The following is a 22,631-nucleotide window of genomic DNA, read 5'->3' on the forward strand; positions in this document are numbered from 1 at the left end:
AAAAACTTAAAGCCCTTGTCTTTATCCGGTCCTCACCTGCCTCTCCAACCTCACCACATGCTATTTTTTCCATTATTCTTTATGTTAAACACAGTTTCTTTCCTTCTTTAAAAGTCCTATCTCAGGACCTTCAATTTACAGTTTTCTTTTCTCTAGAAGAGGAGCTGGCAAACTTTTTTAGGAGAGGGCGAGATAGTAAATATTTTAGGCTTTGTGAGCCAATAGGCCAGTCTTTGACTCACCTACTCATTGTAGGGTGAAAGGAGCCACAGATAACATGTAAACAAATGAGCATGACTATGTTCTTGAGCCATACAAAGTGGGCTTGGGCTGGGGTACAATTTGCCAGCTCCTGCCCTAGGACTAATAATCCCTATATTGCCACTCACAGATTCATTTCAAGTGTCATTTTTTTCATTGAAACTTCTTCTGATCAGGGTAAGTCACCTTATTAAATGTGCTTATATCACAAAGTATATTTCGTTTTCATATAACTAATCATTACTGCAATTAATTAGATATCTGTGAAATTTTCTTGTCAATATCTATCTTCCCTATAAGGCTGTAAACTCCATTAGACTAGGAATTATATTTACTTTGCTATTTTATTCCCAGCATGTGGCGGAGAACATGACACATGGTAGCAATCAATAAATATTTGTTGAATGAATGAATTTACTATCATTCATATCAATGAATGAATGATTAATTTACTATCTGACCTTCAGTTGGCAACTTTATCTTTCTGAGCCTTAGTTTTCCACCTGGAAAGGAAGATGATAATAACAACTACTTCCCAGGTTTGTTTCAGGTAAGGAAACATGTGTGAGGTGAATTTTGTGAACTCTAAAACAATATACAGATCTAAGAAAAGAAATATTAGAAAGATGAGTTGGTTGCATAGTACAGGAGCAAATTATAGCCCAAGGTCCAAATCTTTTCACTCATTTTGTTGGGCTTCTAGCTAAGAATGGTTTTTGTCTTTTTAAAGGGCTGTAAAGAAAAACAAAACAAAGACTACGTGACAGAGACTACTCATGGCCCAGGAAGCCTAAAATATTTTACTCTCTGGTCCTTTACAGAAATAGTTTGCTGATCTCTGGCTTAGAAAATAAATGAATGATTAATTCTTTATAAATATACTCATATTTTAATATTTTGGTGTCATTTTCTGACTACCTTTCTTCTCTTCAATAGAGAAAGTGATCAAATTTATAAACATTCCTCCTGCCCCTGCCGAGGGACTCTATGTTTACTTTAAATTAAAAAATAATGATAAAGGGAGTATTTAAATATTTTCTTTTCCCCTCAGTTATATGAACAATTGATTTTGAAACAGAGTAGGCCTGGGGTGTCTGGGGATGGGATAGAAACGGGGAGATGGATGCCAAGAAAACTACCTCCACTGGAAGGTTAACTGCTGTTATGTATGTGATTGCTGAGATTTTTTTTCCTCGGTAATTCATCACTATATAGAAATTAGGAGTGACACATTTATAGTAAATATAAGGGACTGTGTTTTTCACACACAAAAAAATACTGCACAAAAAAGGAAAGGAATTTGGAATCAAAAGATGATGATTCAAGTTTGAACTCTACCAACTTACTCAATATGGCACTTTGAGCAAATACATTAGTATCTCTCAGCTTGAGCTTCTCCATCTAGAAAAAGAGAGTAAATATTGATTCCATTTAGTAGGTGGCTATTATGAGCCAGGTGCTTTACATATATTATATTTGATCTTTATACCAAAGTGCAAAGTGGCTATTGTTAGCTCCAATATATAGATGAAGAAACTGATGCTCAGAGAGGTTAAGTAACTTGCTCAAAGTACACCACTAGAAAGAACCAAAGGGTCTGGAGTCAAATTCTGATTCTAGCAATATATTTAACCTTCTTAGGCCTTACATGTTGTATCTTACAAAAATACATACAAAACCTAATTTCTAGAAGAGAAGTTTTGAAATTCCTGCATGTTACATTACCAGCTTGCACCTTAAAGGTAGATGGTTTTCCTACAGTGTTCTATATTAAATCTACTTCTGTGTCTTTAGAGAACAGTAAAGAGGGAATGTGCTCTCCTCTCTGTGTATTATAAGAACAACCTAAATTGAGAAAGCATAAATATATAGAAATATTAGATTTTAAGCATGTTCCTTGAGTACCATAGTAACCATGAATTCTATTTATTCCACAGCAATTCCCATTCTGTTTTTGAACCAAACACATTCAATATGTGGCACACCAGTTGATTATTAAGTCTTTATTACCTTTGCTTCATTATCTCATGTAGTCTCCCATGCTGGACACACTGTTCCTCCAATTCATCATTTCTTCTCTGTAACTTTTCCAGTTTGTCACATGTATACCTTTTTTCTTGACTGAGCTGAGCTATTTCAGATCTAGAGAGGTGTAAACACAGAAGTGACTGATGTTAAAGGTTCTTATTACCAGAGCATGTTTTTATTGTATAATCTTATCACTTTCTTGAACTCTGTACTTAAACATAACAGTGTCAATAAAAATTATTTTATGTAAAATAAAATATTTCAGAAATTACAGAATGTCTAGTAGAAGGATATACACACTGCAGGAACTCAACTGGTAGACAGAAAAAGGAATAACAACTTCAACAGAGAGAGTTTTTTCAAGGAACAAGACAAAAATGATAATAATCAAATCCCGTTTTTAAAAAGACAGCTATTAATTTACCAAATATTTAGTAAGTATCTATTACAGGCCAGCTACCATGCTGTTACAGGAACAACCCCAGGCCTAATTTCTGACAGAGAGTTGTTTCTTTTAATTAACATAGCTAATTTAATGGTACATGATTAAAATCATATAGTTTTAAAAAATGGTGAGGCTTCCCTGGTGGCGCAGTGGTTGAGAGTCCGCCTGCTGATGCAGGGGACACAGGTTCGTGCCCCGGTCCGGGAAGATCCCACATGCCATGGAGCGGCTAGGCCTGTGAGCGGAATGGCCTGCGCGTCCAGGGCCTGTGCTCCGCAATGGGAGAGGCTACAACAGTGAGAGGCCCGCGCACTGCAAAAAAAAAAAGGTTCTCTGCCCCCTGACTCCACCTCCAGCTTGTCAATGTAATTACTAATATTTCAGTTTGTAGTTAAATCAGTATCAGTTTTATGTCATAACAACTACATAAATATTGGTCCTTGTTGTTTAAGGAGTATATTATGGTTACACATGCATTTGTGTACATTTATTTTCCCTAAACAAGTGGGCTTTAGTGTAGAATGATTGAGTGGCAAGCCATCTTTTCTGATGGGACATTCCCAATATTATCAGCATCCGTAATTCTTTCCCCCATGGCCATTCTGTTTCTCAAAAGAAGGATTCTCCATTTTCCTGCTTGTTGTGTACAACCCTAACCATCAGTGGTCTAGGAGCTGGTTGGAAATAGAGGGGTGGTGTACTCACTTTTCAGAATGTAGACTTTTAATTAATTCCTCTATTCTAATTTCAGTGCAGCTATTTTCACCAGTGCCTGCTGGTTTAATCTCTTCAGAGGGGAAGCTCCTAGTTTTACGGGTGGAGGAGGGATAGTCACCTGGCTGCATGGGGTGGGGGTAGAACTGTCAACTTTGGCTTCAGTCCTATATTCCACTCCTGCCTTCTAAGTCTTTCTGGGATCCTGAGAGTAGATCAGCTTGCTTCACATACAAGTATCCCTGTCTGTAGACATTTAAGACTCACCTTCCTCCATTTGCTAAGTGAGGTACCATTCTCCCAATTTTCTTTCTGTTTTCACATTATTTCATTTGGGATTACAGATATCTATCTACTTTGGTGATGATTGGTGTTTGTCAGGAAATAACATTACTTCTTCAGTGTCTTGGATGGCCATTTCAAGGCTCAAAATTTGAAGCTAAGAGAGACATCTGTCCAAGAAAAATTGTACTTTGTCCTTGATTTAATTAAACATTACTCCTTACTCCACCATCTCCTCATACTCCACTGCCTCATAGGTTAGAACTGAAAGCTTAGAAGTCGTGCACATTAAAATACAAGTAGTTAACAACTGGTTCGTTTCTTGAGGTTTATGTGAGATGCTTGATGTAAAATTATTTCCCTCCAAAGAAAGGATTCCTCCATTAGGTGACATAGACTTTTTTTTTTTTTTTTTTTCCTGGAAAAGATTTGGATTTGCTAAGGGAATTTATCCCAAGGACCAAGCTGCTTCACATGGCATGAAGCGATCGCTCGCTTTTAGTTCACCTCATTCCTCATTTTGTTTTCACCTTGGTTCAAGTTTCACCTCGAAGAAAGCTTGTTCTGATTAATACCTGCAGTTCTCAGTATGCCAGCACATTTTTTGAAACTACCTCTAGCTTTTATGCATACATTAGCTTATAATTTATTCCTGTGAATTGTGCTCTGTGCCTCATCCTTCTTGCTAGATTACAGATTACACACAAGGGCATGGATTATCTCATTTTCAAGCTCAGATTAAGCACTCAATCTATATTTACTTCTTCTAATAAGAATTTACTTATATTTGAAATAGTCTAAATAAGTAAATAATGACTATGTCTATCCTTTCAAAATCACATACAATATAAAAGAATTTAGGAGCAGTTATATGAAATTTTTAATTTAGTATTCTTCCACGATTAGTATTTCCTATCACAATATGCACTATGCACTAAAATTCCAAAAGGCCCAAAAATATCCTTAAACTGCATTAGAAAAAAATGCATAAGAATATTTATCTGTTCTCAGGTACTTTCCCAGAAAAACAAGTCACTTTTGAAAAGTCACGAAGGAAACATAGATTTTACAATATAAGAATATAAAGCTTTTACATACAACAAAATCATGTTTTTATGAGCATGTTCCTTGTAGAAACAATCTTGCTCTGCAACCCAATATATGAAAACTTAACCCAGAAATGTATCAACAGATGATTAGTTACATTACTTTAAAAAAGAAATATCAAGATGCTATTCTGATAATATGGCTATTTGTTGGTGTTATATATTGACCTAAAAATATGACATATTGGTAAAAAAGGAAAATATTAAAAATCAGCATAAGGTAATTTTATTTTATAAAATAAAAAATATTTTGACATGTATTCCACATATTAATATTGATTATCTCTTGGTGTCCAGATTAGAAATATAAAATATTTTTTTTTCCTTTTCTGTATTTTCTGAATTTTTACAATGGACATGTATTGTAATATTTAAAATAAAAAATAAAGTCACCTTGATTTTGAAAAAATTCTTAAGAAATAAAAAGAACTGGGAACAAATTTTTCCAAATTAAAAAAAGGGAACGTAAAAAATGAGACAAATGAATATTAGAAGCATTATATAATAAACTGCTATCCCCACTCTTCATCAAAATTCCAATTAAAAAAGTACAAGGGATATGAAAAATACAGAGGAAGAAACATAAATGATCAATAAACATTTATAAAACATTCAATTTCCCTATTATTCAAAGAAATGCCTAATAAAACATTTACTGTACGCCTACACTACACTAGGTAGTGGAATTCATCCTTTACATTATAATCTCAATTAATTCTACAAGGTAAGTGTTTATTCCCTTTTCTCTGGGAGGTAAATATGAGGTTTAATAATTCGCCTAAGGTTACCTAAATGGTGATTACCCAAGCCCAGACACAAACATTGGTCTGTCCAACTCTAAAGGGGTTGTCCCACCCACTGTGCAACATGGCCCCTCAACTCCTTTTTTGAAAAACCTCTCACTTCTTTTGTCACAAACTGCTATGTGCACATATATACTGAGCAGAATTTAGTGCAGTACTTGAGCAAAGTCATACACATTAACAGCCTTAACAGGGTTCACAGTCTTTGGACCAGCAATCCCCTTTTAGACATCTCAACTAAGAAAATCATGAAAAAATTCAGATTTATGTATGAAATTATTATTATATTATTCATTACATTTTAAAAGAGTTTAAAATTCTGATGAATTATTATTCATACAAATGATTCAACTAAAATTATGTTTCCTGAGTATTTACTGATGTAGAAAAGTGTTCATCAGATAATATTAAGTAAAAAAAGTAGGATGTAAAACTATATATATATATATATATATATATATATATACACACACACACATATGTATATCACTCACAATATAAATGTATGGTAACATACACATTTACCTACACATGGAAAATGACTGAAAGTAAACATGTCAAAAGTTAAACATAGTTAGCTGGATGGTAATGTTACAGGAAATTTTTTTCTTTAATTCTTCTTTGCATTTATAACCAAATGCCCTATATTGAGGATATCTTATATACAGAATTTCAAAAATATAAATGTTAATTGTAAAGTACATATTATTATCAAGTACTTTATTGCTACAGTACTTTTCTGCTTTGCATATTTTATGTGTATGCTTTTCTTTGTTTACAATAGTAATTTGCCTACCAACTTCCAATGTTCAATAAAAATTTGGTATATGTACATGGACATCATCTTTTATCTGTCTAGAGTCCATGATATATTGAAAGAACTAGCAGTTTACAAAGTTCAAAGAGTAAACTTACGAGCTTCTATGTTAGCTTGAGATTACATTTGTGGCATGATTATCCTAGTGTCATATAAAAAGAAAATTGATTCTAATCCATTTTCATAGAAAATTTAGGTAATTTCTGCCTTTACAGAAGCATGAACTTCTCACTGCATTTTTATATACCAGTTATACTGTGTAATTACATTTTCATGAAGTATAATATTTTACTACAATAATTAGGATTACAGTGATAATTGCTTTTTAAGGAAAAACATGACCCCTTAATTTTTTACTCTTTTAGAGTCTCATTCAACTTTCGGTAATAATTAGCAGAGGACAATATCAGTTTCTTCTTGTAGAATATAATTTTTGTAGCATCCCAAACTAACATCATCTGAACATGCCAGGGAAAAAAAAATAGTTCAACCGGGTATGTGTTCTTTACTTCAATTAAACTCACACAGTTGGATACCTACTGTTGCCAAAACAGTAATATAATTTATACATTATAGTCCACACAGTAAAACTACACTAAAAGTCATTTAACAATATTTATAACACCATAAAATACAGTGTTAAAATATATGAACTGCAATATGTACCAAAATTATAAAATTTGTTGCTCATCATCAGTGATTAAAGCTAGGATCATTGCTCTAGCCTCAATACCCACAACCCTGGTGACAGATTAGAATTCAAATCTTAATGATCAATTTACAATTAACAAGATAGAAGCGAAACAAATTAAACCAACCATTATATATAACGAGACCCAATGGACTCCCATTGTTCCTCTTAATTACAAAACGCAAATCACAAATATACAATGGGTAGTGTTAGACATCAATCCACGAACCTAGCAACCCAGAAAGTGACAATGATAGAAAAGAAAGAGAAGCAAAACCATGCAGACCCCCAGTTCTATGCTCTATATCCTTTTCTTTTCACTGGGGCAGAAGTGTTGAGAGGTGAAAACCTAGCACATGCTGGATCTCCATTCTGCAGCTGGCAGAGGCTCCCTTCCTAGCCGGTGCCCAACCTCTCTGAGCTCTTCCCAGGCCACGTTTTAGATTGCACTGCAAACTGCACTGCAAACATTTTACTGCTGATTCATCTAAGTGCCTGGGGACAGGGAACACCTCCTTCACTTTGATAAAAAAAAATTCACAGTTGCACCAAAGATATTTAAATATCTCCATTTACCAACTTCAGAAACAACCCTACCACTGTAATAAGCTCTCAGAGTCCTGGGGAATAAAGACAAAAGGGAGCTGAAGTTTATGTGAGTTTCATCTAAAATCAGCCAGAATGTCTGCCTAGTGCCAATTAAAAGCAAAATGGAATTACTTGTCTGATGCTCAAAAACAAGCTACATAAAATGCATGGAATTGGCAGTTCACTTTTAGTTTTAAAATGGGATGTGCCATTCACAAACCCTGGGGTTACAGACACCACCCGAGCAGTGTGGAAGGCATACTGTGCGGAAGTACCGGCTCTTCACTGTGGAGGGCTTGCAGACAGCAGAAGCAATAGGCACAGCCATAATGCGACTTACATCTACTTGGGGAGAAACACATATAACAGGACACACACACACGGAGGAGCCATTTCTAAACACTTTCATAAAGCAGCCTAGCATGAGGATGGGATAGAGAGTAAGAGTGTCTGGGAATGGTGCTCCCAGATTGTCAGCTTTTCCAGTGATTCTTCAGGGGCTCTAGTCAGAGGACTAGATCTGTGAGTTAAAAAAAAAAAAAAAAATTGTATTTTAAATGGTATGAATCCATTTATTTAGTATGGGATTTTGAATAACATGAAACTCTTAGACAAAAAAAAAATGTTTAAGTTGTTAGTCAACATGAAATAAATACACTTACTTTCAGGAAAAATTTTACTGCAGTACTCTGAGGAAAACCTGGATTAAAATTACCATATGGCCTAAATAATTATTTTGGAGACTGTGCTTTCACAATGACAACAGTATAGAAAGCTTAGAAAACTTCAGGATTTCCTCACTTCAAAGCACAGGGGGAATTATTTATCCTAAAAGTTTAGTAGAGGGTATGTAGAGGCTCACTCCTGGAGGGCTTCTACAAGGCTTAATAAATGCATAGCTTTACTTTAAAAGAAACACTCTGAGCCCTTCAAGTTTTATAGGTGTTTTCAAAGCAAAGGTAATATCAAAATGGAGTGTCTTTCATGTAGGAAGCCAGAGTGAAATGAGAAATTAAGAGTAAACAAACGAACAACACCCCCCCCACCAAATCACAATTTATCCTATTTATAATGCTAATTTCTTGTGAGACACACAAAATGTACATTTTGTAAATTTCAGGGGCACTTAAAAGTTTTAACAGTAATAAGTTACAACTTATCTAGTCTTTATTATTTGCTAGGTTTTAGTTTCAGATCCACTTATAAAGTTACAGTAGATGCCTATTTTAACTCTTCAGACTTACAAGACAAGGTACCAGAGCAGGAGCTGAAACACAACCACATCCACATTTTCCTGATCCTGCATTGCCTTCAGAAAGGTTTTCCACTGTGGTATAGACTTTATGTCTGTCAGAGAATTATGGCACTCAGACTCTGGCCAAGACATTAGTAGCTAGGTGAAGTGATATCCTAATTGCCAGTCAAGACCCTTAAAATGATACCATCAATGACAGCAATAGCACCTACTGTATACTTCTATGGGTCAAGCATGGTGTTAGGTGCTATGTATATGTGTGTACCTATATACATCTCTCTAAATTTCTAATTCCCACCATAATCCTGCAACATAGTTTTTAAAAGGTTTTTACAGATGGAGAAGCTGAGGTTTGGAGAAATTAAGCGATGTATGCAAGGTTATGAAGCTAAGTGGCAGAGCAAGATTCAAACCTTGTTCCTTCTGAATTCCAAAGTGTTTTTTACTGCACACTGCCTGTCATCAACAAAGGAATAGTCTGGAATCAGAGTCAGATCAGGATACAAGGGGTAGTAGCACCATGCTCGTTTGTTTCATTCATTCATTCAGTAAATATGTATCAGGTGCCAGCTGTGTATCAGACATAAAGGAACACATTCAATTTACAAAGTAGCAGTCAGGAGCTAGAATCAGAAGTGAGAGGAGTTGAAGAGAAGAGAGGCTGAGGTTCAAGTTCACTAGACTAGTACAGGGTAAATTGACAGACCTAGAGCAGGGGAAAGAAGGCCTCAGGGCACATGGCACAGGTTAACCCAGGCTCACAGGTTAACCCTCACATGCCAAGTATGCTTACTGCTCCATGGAAATATAAAGATTAATTTTTCTTTCCTAAACTTTCCCGTTGCAACCAGTTTGGCCTGGATTTTCTTTAGTAGTAGATATAAAATAATTATACTTATTGTAAGGAAGATCATAGGCTTTGGAACCAGAAATGTCTAAGTTAGAATTCTAGTGCTCCTACTTACTAGCTATTTAAACACTCTGAGTATTGGTTTCCTCCTCTGTAAAAGAAGATAACAATTCATGTCTCAAGCTGTTGTGAGAATTAAATAATATATAACAAGCATATAGCTTCTCTTTCTCTTTTATACACTTCCATTTCCTCAATTATGTCTCCTTAGACAGCAAGATAATTAATCAATAATCAACCCCAAAGCAATCTTAAGATAACACAATCTTTTAAGATCCAATTCAAAATAATTTTTGCTTAAGTTATTAATCTAGTTTGTTTATATCTATGTGAGGTAAATCAAATATTTCTAGTTAGGAATACCTCCTGTTGATATATTATGAGGGTCTCTTCCACGGCAAAATTATTTGGGTTTCCTTGTCAAATTTCCTGAAAATACTGGTTATTTTGGTACCCTAAGCCTTTTCCCATCCCAAACAAGATACTTAATTAGTATTCGCTAAGAAGGTACATGTTCAGAGCACATTCTGGGTGGTTATAGGAGCTTCTGCCTTCCTGTGAGCAGAAAGAATTGGATTCATAAGCCCCCTGATTTTCAAAAAAATTCAGGGATGGGGATTCCATAAGGTAAGCCAGCTTATTGATGCAGGAACCCAAGATAGGGCTCAGAGTGATCAGACATGCTCTGACCCTCCTAGAAATTCTTTCTGAATAATAAACCTAAGTCAATAGTTGGTTTGCTGAGCCCTATTGCTTGTTCTTTGATGATCTAAGTGAGTTTCAGAAAAGTATGCAAGAGAAGATACACAGATTATTTTCCCATTAGGTTATACTGTAATGCGACATTTTATACCTAGCTAGTTAAATGAATGATTTCTTTTGAGTTCAAATCAAAGTGATTCTGTTCAACATCATTCATTTACAAGAGGAAACCACAGTTCAAGCAGGTCAAATAAATTTGTCCAAGATTACACAGCTACTGTCAGAGCTAAGACGAGAACTCAGGCTTCTTAGAATTTAGAATATAAGTAATTCATTTATTGAGATAATATGATTAGAAAATGTACAGAAAAAAATTCATTAAGAACCCAATCAGTGGATTTATAAAAGAGCATGTACCTACAAAATCAATGATGGCTATTTTATTAAAATAAAACAATTTTAGGAGAAAGAAAAGATGGTTTTGGTTTATTTCAAAGTATCATCTACTTTTATACATTCATATTTTATCCATTATCATTTGCCTTAAAGACAGCTTTTATGTGTTCATGGAGAACTATGATAATAGACTAAAATATGTTAGCTGTGTTAAAATATGACTTTAGAACTGCTTGATTTATCTGCATCCTTTATTAAAAGGATGCCATCTTGACCTTTGTGCTCTGAAATTTCATAGTTTTCAATTCTGAACATTAAAAAAGTCAAATTATAGTATGGATACCTAATTATGAAAAAACATCAAGGTGTCTGTATGGATAATTAAGAAAATTCTCATAGAGAGAAAATGTTTTTTACAGGAAATATGTCAATACATATCTAATTTTGACATTAGACTATAAAATAGTGGAAATACTGTCCTTTAAGAAAAAAATTACAGTATTCATATAAACAGTGCTCTGAAAGTATTGTATTATATTACCCACCTGCTTTTCTGAGAGATTTGTTCCAGTTTCTTGGCTAATGTGCAGCACTCTTCCTTTAACTTTGTCAGAAATGAATTCTGGGAGGTCAGCAATGAATACTGTTCATTTTCTAGAAATAACAATAACCCCCCCCCCCCAGCAACATAAGATGTTTATGGTTGTAGCTCTGCAGTGCTTCCACATGTATAGTGGTAAAAGTGCTAAGACAACCACACTTTTCCTATAAGACGCTAGATCACTTTTATGGTCCTAGGTCAAAGGAATGCTCATCTGGCAAGACACTAAATCTTGTGAGATATTTATTTCCCTAATAATTACACAACAGAAACATTTCTGATCATATCAGCTTTGTGTAATTTTTAACATGTTAATAAATTGTCAAATACCTCAAGTGGAGTCATAGATGCTTATATCTTTGTAATATGCAATATATTTTTATTTTGATAATTCTACTATAAACAGTGTCAAATTTATCACAACCAGATAATTCAAAACTAAAATAATTGAGGAACTCTTTCTACACTGTAATTCATGCTTTATGTTTCATATCTGCTCACATATTTCACTACTCCCATCTTGCATATACTTCTCTAATCATAAAAGAAAAATACATAACTTTCCTTATTTTATTGGAAATAAATAATTTTCCCCATCTATTTAGTGTGAGCTTCAACGAAGATCTGATCAAAGAAACTGAAGAGAGTATGTATTTTTGTGCAAAACAAAAGGAAGTATTCTCATGGTGGTTCAGTTAATACTCTTATCTAGCACTCAGAGATACTGCCCAAGACTCCTTGATCACTGGCATCCTATTGGTAGTGGAGGCAAACTAATTCATCCTGTAATCTTCTCCTTTTGTTTTTAGTGGAAAAACAACTACCAAGCCCGGAGAATTTTCATTTCTTCTGGCCAAACACTGTGAGAAGAAAATCTCTACTGAAAGTGATGGAGTGAATTATGTGGATCAATATGACATTTGCCTCTTTATTAGCAAACAGATTATTTAATGAATTTTACATTAGCAATTTTTCACTTACAGGATAAGCAACCATTTATTACCATGTCATCAAATATAGTATACATCAAATCACATGAAAATTATCTTTAGGTGAAAAGTTTAACAGGCCCTTTCTTTTCAGTTTTAGACAATGACTGACAAAAAAGCATATAGCATACAAAGCAAAATAAATCAAGGCACTAAAAATTAATCAACATTTTTCTGGAAGAAACAGGATCAATTAAACTTTTGTTTTAATAGTACAATCAGCTTGGTGTATGTGGTGTGGAATTATAATGACTGACACTGTCTTGTTTTGACTAACACTGTCTGTGAACACACAACTCAAAAGTGAAAGGAACTACATAATGCTCCGACTGAACAAATCAAACTGCCTATTTTCAAAGTGCATTTTACTTTCAAATTAAAGGTAAAGAGTTACTGGCCAACTCAGTCTGCAGAATAGTGCCAATGTGATGAAAGATGGCAATTTTTAGCCAAGCTGCCAGCTGTGGTCAATGCCTTGTATTAGTGAATTTTAACAGCAGTTGTGAGAACTTGAAGAATGCAAAGGATTAAACATCACTCTAGACTGGGTTGGGGGAGGTGGGGAAATCATACAAATGCTAAAAATGTTCGAAGCTGCAAAGATTAAATAAAGGAACATATCAATTTGGAGCCACTGAATTACATCCAGCTGCGACAGTGAATTAAGAACCGATTAATGGCTAAAGCTTTTCTCCAGTTTGGATGCTGAAGCAAACTCATTAGGCTTTTAGAGTAGCTATAATGTGTGTACTGTGGGAACTGTTCAATGCTATTCAGGAGGCTCTAACTGTAAGCTCAGAGCATTTCCCGCAGAGCTTCTGATGCTATTTTCTTTATATAACATGTGTGCCTGAAAACCCAGCCAAAAACAAGCCCTTTGTTTTTCTACTTTGTTGTGGTCTCTCTCAGCTTTACGTTTCTTGAACACAGGTAAATAAACTCATAATCCAGATGGTGCAACAGATGTGAGAGCAGCACTCTGAAATCAACAGACAGTGGGCAATACTTTCCATTTTCTCTTTTAAACGCTAACTAATATGTAATTCGGAATCTCCGGTGTAGTTAGCATCTGCTCCCTTCGGCCAGCCAAAGGTTACAGGTGTTCCTGATGTCATTTCACAGTAAGGCGTGGGCCTGGCTTGTGAGCAAGTGCCCAGGCTCTAATCTTTCCCTACCACCTACCAGTTTTGTCATGCTGGGCCTCCATTTGCTGTATCTTCTGTGTCAGCTCCTGCTCTCTTTGCTGGGCCTGAAGGGCTTGGGCCTTTGCATCGTTGCTAAAGCTCTGCTGAATGCTATCTTTTTCCAGCCTACAAGGCAGAGAGGAGACAGACAGAAATTTAAACTACAGATGCACTAATCCCCATCATTTCCCCTACAGACCACAGAGAGCTGATACGTAGTAAATTGTTAAGCATAAGTAGACAACAGTCTTTCTACAGACTCCCCCTTACTTTAGGCAGAAACTCCAAAGGACCTTTCATACAATGTTAAATACTTGCCATAAATCTAAATTGACTAAAGTAAGCAACTTTAAAAATCAAAAAATCATGACAGCTGAATAATGCTATTTTGTAACTTTAAAACACAAACACCGTTCTCTATAATATTCTCAATGTTACGTACCGCCAATTAATCTTTTTTTTTTTTTTTTTTTTTTTTTGCGGTACACGGTCCTCTCACTATTGTGGCCTCTCCCGTTGCGGAGCACAGGCTCCGGAGGCGCAGGCTCAGCAGCCATGGCTCACGAGCCCAGCCGCTCCGCGGCATGTGGGATCTTCCCGGACCGGGGCACAAACCCGTGTCCCCTGCATCGGCAGGCGGACTCTCAACCACTGCGCCACCAGGGAAGCCCATCTTTTTTCTTTTGAATGGTCAATATTTCCTAAAGATCCTGAAGTTACAGGAAGAGCATGACTCAATACACCCAAAACTTAAATTCTTGAAACTAAGTTTTGTAGATCACCTCTGCTTTTCCTCCCAAGCTTAAAACGGAATCTCAAATATAATGTAGGAGATTCTATCTGGAGGCAAGTAAATGATTCTGCAGTACCACATGCATGTTTTCATTAAATATTTTCACACATTAGGCCATGTAATGTGGATATAAATATGAAAATAAAAAACTTCTCCCAGCACTTCATAATAAGATCCCTTTTGGGTCACACTGAAGGAAACTGCAGGATGAGGAGCTTCTGTAGTCAAAGACGATGTATCTCACCCCACTGTGACTGGCTATTGACCAGTGGATGGGTCAATATCCAATCACAGTGGCTCCTAAAGAGAGAAACTTCCTAAACAATTAGAACCTGAAGAATGCAAAGGACCTCATCACTGGCACCACTGTGGATAATAACAATGTGTGTGAGCACACACACATACACACAAACACACACACACTCACACATACACACATTAGGTTGGTTCTTTATTCTCTAAATATGGGTAAGTGATATAAAAGTTTCCTTCAATTAACTGGCTTAGTTATTTCTAACTCCTAATCTTCTTGTGGGCATTTCTCATCCATGCTGCTTTACTTTACTAATTGAGATATTTACTGGTTTGTCTTGCCAAACTAAAAATAAACAATTCCATAAAGCTATCACTACTAGTCTATGTACTGCTGTGGAACTTCAAATCACTGGCTTCTAATCATAAAGCAACATAAGGAAAGTCTGTATTGTAATAGGTCAATGAATGTGGTAATATTGTAGTACAAAATTCCAAAATGAAAATACACCCACACCTCAATCAAATGGATCATCAGAGGGCCACGCTAAATGTGAAATAAGGTCCCTTCTGGTACTTCTAGTAACAACACCCCGTGGACTTGCTCCAAGGTCTTGCCTCACACTCAGTTCCAAACTGGTATACAGCAACACATGGATGGTCCGTCGAGGCCACTTTTTGCCTCCCCAGTCATTCCACATATTTTCTGGCCATGGAAAGCTGCACATGTCTCTGCAGGGTTTTTTTTTGTTTATTTGTTTGTTTGTTTTTTTTTGCGGTATGCGGGCCTCTCATTGTTGTGGCCTCTCCCGTTGCGGAGCGCAGGCTCAGTGGCCATGGCTCACAGGCCCAGCCACTCCACGGCATGTGGGATCTTCCCAGACCGGGGCACGAACCCGTGTCCCCTGCATCGGCAGGCGGACTCTCAACCACTGCGCCACCAGGGAAGCCCGTCTCTGCGTTTTGCTGGGATGTTTTTTCCCCCCGCCCACCTCACCCCTCTCTGCCTCCCACCAACCCGTCACCCCTGCTCAATGTATACTGCTCCTTTAGGACCTGCTCAAAATTCCCCTCCTCTCTTTCCCCTCTCTCCTAAATTAACTGTTCTTTCTACAGTGACATCAGTATATGTTGTGTATATATGCATCCTACGAAGATAGCATTTATCACACTTTGGTTATTGGTTTACTTATCTGTCCCTTTCTGCCATCTTTGTCTCTCTATACCATGAGCCCAGCTCAGTACATGGCACACAGGAAGCGGGCAGTGAATGTTTAATGAACGGATGTTCTTATATACTTGCCATAAGGGAAAGAAGGCTGCAGTCTTTAAGTGAAGCTGCAGAATCTGCTCAAGTCTTATATGAGGAGGCAAAAACTTTCCAGACGTGAAAAAAAAGAGAGAAGAGTGTATGGAAGAGAACGGCTCTAATGGTGTTGCCAGATGGAGATGCTGCCGCTGAAGGGGTTAGCTTGAAGAGAGCACTGCAGATTCTTTCACTGAGTAACCATCCCCGAGACAGAACCCTAGCTAGAGCAGGGGATATAGGTTGGGAGACCTAGGGCTCTGAGATCCCCAGTAATCAGGTGACCCAAAAATGCATTGTTCAAAACCAATACCCATTTGAGAGTGAAAACGGGCATTATTAATAATTAATAATAAGTAATTATACCAAGACAAACAGTCATAACTGGGACTACCCTTTGTAAACTGGGGTTTATGGTTCACTTACACAAAGGGGCTGCCAGTCTCACCAGTAATTTTCAGAATGAGGAACCTAATTACTGATCTCCTAACTTTACTAGAGAAAAGGACTACTGTCTTATTGTAGTTCTCCTTATAAAACAATTTAAAAGAATGTTCTACCAACAAATGTTGTTACACATCAACTTTTGTTTCTTGAATCCTTGCCCAACTTTTACTCTGTTAAAGAAACTACACATTTCATTTTCAATTGCATAAAAACGTGACATATTTTTGCTTTCCTACCTTCTTTATATACCCCTTTCCTTCTATGTTGCCCTCTCACCTTGCAGGTTCTTTCTGACTTAGCAGGTTTTTTATAAAACCTTAACATTTTAGAACTGAGAAGGAATCTCAAATTTGTTTAATCAAATCCTCTCACATTATAGTTGGAAAAAGAAAAAAAAGGAGGGTCATAAAGAATTAGAAATCTGCTCAAAGGTTACTGTAAATGCTGTAAAGGCAGAGGTGGGATTTGCAATATTTTGATTTAGGAAACGTATTTTATAACACCCTACAGGTAATGCAATAATGGGTTGAAAGAATTAATAAAAATCACTTAGTTATCCAAGGAAGTGATCAGAAAAGAATCCAAACCAATTCATTTAATATTTAACATAACTCTGAAAGACACTCTGTTAGGCACAGGTCAAACAAAGATACATAAATATGGCATAGTCATTGTCCCAATAGGGGATTCAAAATGGCCAACACAGAAGGTAAAAGGTGAAATATACCACAAGAAAGGTACTAGGGAATAAAACTACTAAAGCATAGAAAAATAAGTCAATTCCAGCCAGGTGTGAGAGCCTTGTAAAGGATAGCTGGGCCAGGCTTCCCCACATGGTTTTCATTCAGTTCTTACTCAAAATATTGATGATCTCACTTAACCAAACTTATAGTTACCATATTTTACAAATTGGAATAAAAGCAATGGCAGTAAAGAAGAATTTCTTGGTTGTTATTAAAATAAGGCTGAAAGATGTATTCATAATAGCTAAAACCTGGAAACAACCTAAATATCCATTAACTGCTAAATAGATAAACAAATCGTGGTATAGCCTTACAATGGAACACTAGCAATAGTAGTAATAAAATAGTAATAAAAGGCTATTGTTACATATGACACCTAGGTAAATCTCAAAGACAGTATGCTTAAAGAAGCCAGGTACCAAAGACATATTTTATGATTTCATTTACATGAAATTCTAGAAAAGTAAACAATAGAGTGACTGGTCAGTGTTTCCAGGACCTGGAGGTAGGGAATGGGCATGAGGGAACTTTGGGGTTGATAGAAATGTTCTATATCATGGTTATGATGGTTCTGTAACTATGTACATTTGTCAAAACACATTTAATTGCAAACTCAAAATTGGTGATTTTTATTATATTTAAATTTACCTCAGTAGAGCTGACTTTAAAAAGGAGCAAACGTATTAGAATAGGAACATCCACCTTTTTCTCCAAGTTATCCACATCACCTGTGGCAACACATGGGCGTGTGGGCCATGTCGATGTTTACTTGATAACAATTGAGAGTTAAAAGGAGGGAACAAGTACTGGGTAGGCCTCAAACACAGACTAAGCACACACTGAGGTTTAGTCTCTCCTTTTTTCCGATTATAATTCTGGTTGATTATATTTTCTAAAATGTCATTTACCATCCCATTTAAAAAATGGGATTGAAGAATTAACTATACATTTCTAATCCTCAACTTTTCCATATCATTTATTATTTTAAATCTTGCTATTTAGAAAAATACATGTCATAGAGCAAAGATGATTAATTAGATTTTTTTAAGTACATTTAAAATTTTACTACTACATTAAAGGACTAAAAGTTTCTGATGATCCTAAAATTCACCAGTGAGTGCGGCACGGAAATGATGAAAGCCTCAAGTCTAACCTGAGGACAAGGACGTGGTGTTGCCAGTGATTTGAGGCACCAATCCTGTCCGCCACGTTTCTATTCACCTTTTTACTAGTGACTGAAGTGCTAGTATTAGACATACAACCCTTTTGGTTAAAAGGTGTTTCCTTTTTAAAGTAAAATATAGAGAGCTTTGTGACAGTAGCATATTGGTGTAACAAAATGTATGAGACCATTTATAACACACTTACTAGCTGAGAGCCATTCTTGATGGAATTACAGAGAGAAGCAGCAGGGAGGTGCGGGGTGCTATTGTGAGTTAAGAAACATGATGTTGGGCTTCCCTGGTGGCACAGTGGTTGAGAGTCCACCTGCCGATGCAGGGGACACAGGTTCGTGCCCCGGTCCGGGGCCCGTGAGCCATGGCCACTGAGCCTGCGCGTCCGGAGCCTGTGCTCTGCAACAGGAGAGGCCACAACAGTGAGAGGCCCGCGTACCGCAAAAAAAAAAAAAAAAAAACCAACAACATGATGTCCACTTGTCCCAATAATAGTGATACTATCTTTGATCACTTGGTTGATGTGATTGGTGTGCTGGAAAATGTTTAATAATTGATTTGGGGGGTATCCCTCATTTGCAGTGTTTACCAATTTTCATTGTAAATACTTCTACCAGGTCCTATTTTAATAATATGATATTATCTATTATTCTTGTGCACTTCTTGGCTTCCTATTCCTAAGATGTTCCAGTTTCATCTTGTACTGTCCTTTACCAGTGTTGGAATCAGCATTTGCTCAAGGAGCTCTTGTGCCTTTTGGTGGAGAATGGTATTTAGAAATCAAGATCTGTCCCTAGGTGGTACTCATTGTTACTGACAAGTCTTGGCTTCTAGGTCACCTTAGTAGACAGAGCCAGTATATGAATATACATATGAATATATAAATATAAATATGAATATTTGTCTATACATCTTTATGTGAATGTATACATACACATTCAAATTGATGTCTCTAATTCCAATCCAATAACATCAATAGAACCTAGTCTTCCCTTTTCCCTAAGTGTAACATTATTCCTCAACAGTGAGAAACTTGGAATCCATTCTTTAACATACTCATTTTCTCAAACTTGGTATACACAGAAGTGCTTTCTAAGTTGCTAATCTACTGTGGAAATCAAATCTATGAGTAACTAGAATTAAATATTTCCTTATAGCTTTTAGTTTTGCTTTTTTAAAAATTGAACTATAGTTGATTTACAATATTGTGTTAGTTCAGGTGTACAGTCAAGTGATTCAGCTTCTTTTCCATTATAGGTTATTACAAGATATTGAATATACTTCCCTGTGCTATACAGTAAATCCTTGTTTTCATCTATTTTATATGTAGCAGTGTCTGTCTAGTAATGCTTTTTTTTAAAGCATACACACCGTTTTTCACTTGATTCTCTTTGTGTTCTGGGAAAACCACATCTTAAGAGGCAATGGAGGGACTTCCCCGGTGGCACAGTGGCTATGAATCTGCCTGCCAATGCAGGGGACATGGGTTTGATCCTGGGTCCGGGAAGATTCCACATGCCACAGAGCAACTAAGCCTGTGCGCCACAACTACTGAAGCCCGTACACCACAACTACTGAGCCCACATGCTGCAACTACTGAAGCCCGCATGCCTAGAGCCTGTGCTCCACAACAAGAGAAGCCATTGCAATGAGAAGCCTGTGCACCTCAACGAAGAGTAGCCCTCGCTTGCCTCAACTAGAGAAAGCCCCCACAAAGCAACGAAGACCCAATGCAGACAAAATAATAATAATAATAAATTAAAAAATAAAAATAAAAAAAGAGGCAATGGGGTACAGTAGAAAACTCACAGAGATAGAGGATCCAAGTATAGTATCTACCTCCTGATTACCTATGTGATCATGAACAAGTAACTTAATTCTTTTAATCCAGGGGTTCTTCCTGAAAATAGGGCAGGAAAAAAGCCTATTTTAAGGGTTAATAATTTTAGTAATCTATTATTTACTAACGTTTAGCATAAGCTAAGCTCTTTACATGTATTCTTTTATTTAATCTCAAACAACCCTAAGATGTAGGTTCTCTTATTATCCTCACTTTATAAATGAGGAAACTGAGGTCTAGAGAGGGTGTACAATTTGTTCAAAGTCCCCCAGTTATTAAGGGACATAGCCAGGAAATTCAGGCGTACCTGAATCTAAAGTCCATAGTATGAATCTCTATGCTTCAATATCTTACTCTGTCAGGGATGCAGAGAAATGAGATAAAGGATGACAAGGGTCTTATTTCAATTATCCGTGTGTGTGTGTGTGTGTCATTTACTACCCATATTATCCATCTTGATAGCCAATCCCAAGCTAGTCCTCATTCTCCTTTCCCATTTGTCCCATATGTTATTGGAACACTTCCTCCTACAATGACACCATCAATTAGTTGTATCCTCCTTAAAGAAATATATTGACTTTTGCAAAAACATTAAAAGGCACATAAATACATCTCCTGCCTCAAGCTTATCACAGACTCCCAGGAAAGATAAGACGTGCACATCTTAATTGGAATGTAAGTGCCTGAAGAACAGAGACCTTTGTTTTGCTCACTAATTTATTCCAAGAGCCTGGAATGGTGCGTGGAATACAGTTGTGCAGTCAACAAATATTTGATGAATGAATGAACGAGTGAATGAATGAATGAACAACTGTTAAGGGACAGAAAATACTAAGTATCCTTACAGGTTTAAGGATCCTCCTACCTACTGATTAGAAGAAGAGAATGGGATAAAATAATCTCTATTCTGGCCAATAATTTAATTTAATTTTATTATTGTTATTGATAATAACAACAAAATAAAAACAAAGTAAAATTAGTAGAGAGAATGATATCTTCCATGTTTGAGAAGAACCAAAATCCTGTACCTGTTTACTATTAACAAGGACTATGTTCTCATATTTGAGCAAATGTAGAAATACAGGGATGAAACAAATAGGGAAAGGAAAATACAAGACGGCTAGGATTCAGTAATCTCTACTTCCTCAAGTATGCAAAAAACTTCATGGCATTATACATATTTCCTACAGGAAATTATTTCTATTTTCTTCCCGCAAAGTATATCAGAATTTTAAGTACAATGTTGGAAGTTGAGTTATCAGATCAGAGTGTGAGTCACTTCTAGGAAAGGAAGCAGAAACAAAGGAGGTCAACTTCTTTCAAAGGAATAAACATAAAAGAAAGTAAATAATTCACAGAAACTTTCCTAAGAATATTTTTCCCTCCAAAAATGTTCTCTTACAGTATCTCCAAAATAATTTGAAGATTCTAACCTTCAAGGCCAAGGATGTGTGCTAGACTCTATATTGCCAGCTTCTATTACACCTCCTGAATAACTCACATTTAGTTAAGACAAAACCACAGACTTTTACCATCTCATCATCTTCCAGTGCCTGTGCTTTCTATTTTACAAAGCACAGTCAGATGCACTGACCTCTTTATTCTTCTTTTTTTTTTTTTTTTTCTCGGTATGCGGGGCTCTCACTGTCGTGGCCTCTCCCGTTGCGGAGCACAGGCTCCGGACGCGCAGGCTCAGCGGCCATGGCTCACGGGCCCAGACGCTCCGCGGCATGTGGGATCTTCCCGGACCGGGGCCCAAACCCGTGTCCCCTGCATCGGCAGGCGGACTCTCAACCACTGAGCCACCAGGGAAGCCCTCTTTATTCTTCTTAATAGTTCTGTAAGGCATGGAGATGGAGCAGATATTCTTGTTTGATAGATGAAGTATCTCAAGCTCAGAGAATGAAGAGATTTGCTCAACACTGCACAGCTACTAGTAAGTTTGGTGTCCTTTCCATTCCATGGCATTGCCTTACATGAGGAGTTTAGTAAAATTCTATTGCTCATCCAATTCAACAAATACTTAAACACCAAGTTGTGCCAGGCACAAAAGTGTGGGGATGCATCAGTATACAAGATACAGACCATGACCATCCCCTCGAAGAGTTCATGGTCTAGTGAAGAAAACAGACAAGAAAAAACAACTAAAATAGTAAGGTAAATAATAAAATGGAGCTAAATTCCTACTATCATAGAGTATATAGGACAGGAGTTGGGGAGTAGCTAGGCACAGTGAGGGAGGATTTCAGGAAGCTTAAAATATTAGAGGCTTAAAATGAGTAGTCATTAGCCATATAAAGAAA

At 36.6% G+C, this 22,631-nt stretch overlaps 1 protein-coding gene across 2 annotated transcripts in view; it reads right to left on the reverse strand.

Moving 5' to 3' along the window:
* The window catches only part of SDCCAG8 (SHH signaling and ciliogenesis regulator SDCCAG8), a gene marked incomplete at its 3' end in the record, with an annotated part of 252,067 nt that overhangs the window by 72,309 nt on the left and 157,127 nt on the right, over positions 1 to 22,631 (reverse strand). For both annotated transcript variants that reach the window (XM_082663725.1, XM_082663724.1), the window contains exons 14-16: positions 13,771 to 13,898; positions 11,544 to 11,652; positions 2,272 to 2,403 (exon numbers count right to left, since the gene is read on the reverse strand). In XM_082663725.1, the coding sequence (XP_082519851.1) occupies positions 2,272 to 2,403; positions 11,544 to 11,652; positions 13,771 to 13,898 (369 nt within the window). The remainder of the gene's footprint in view (positions 1 to 2,271; positions 2,404 to 11,543; positions 11,653 to 13,770; positions 13,899 to 22,631) is intronic.

Source organism: Grampus griseus (assembly GCF_964374135.1).
Source record: "Grampus griseus genome assembly, chromosome: 1".
Lineage (NCBI taxonomy): Eukaryota > Metazoa > Chordata > Mammalia > Artiodactyla > Delphinidae > Grampus > Grampus griseus.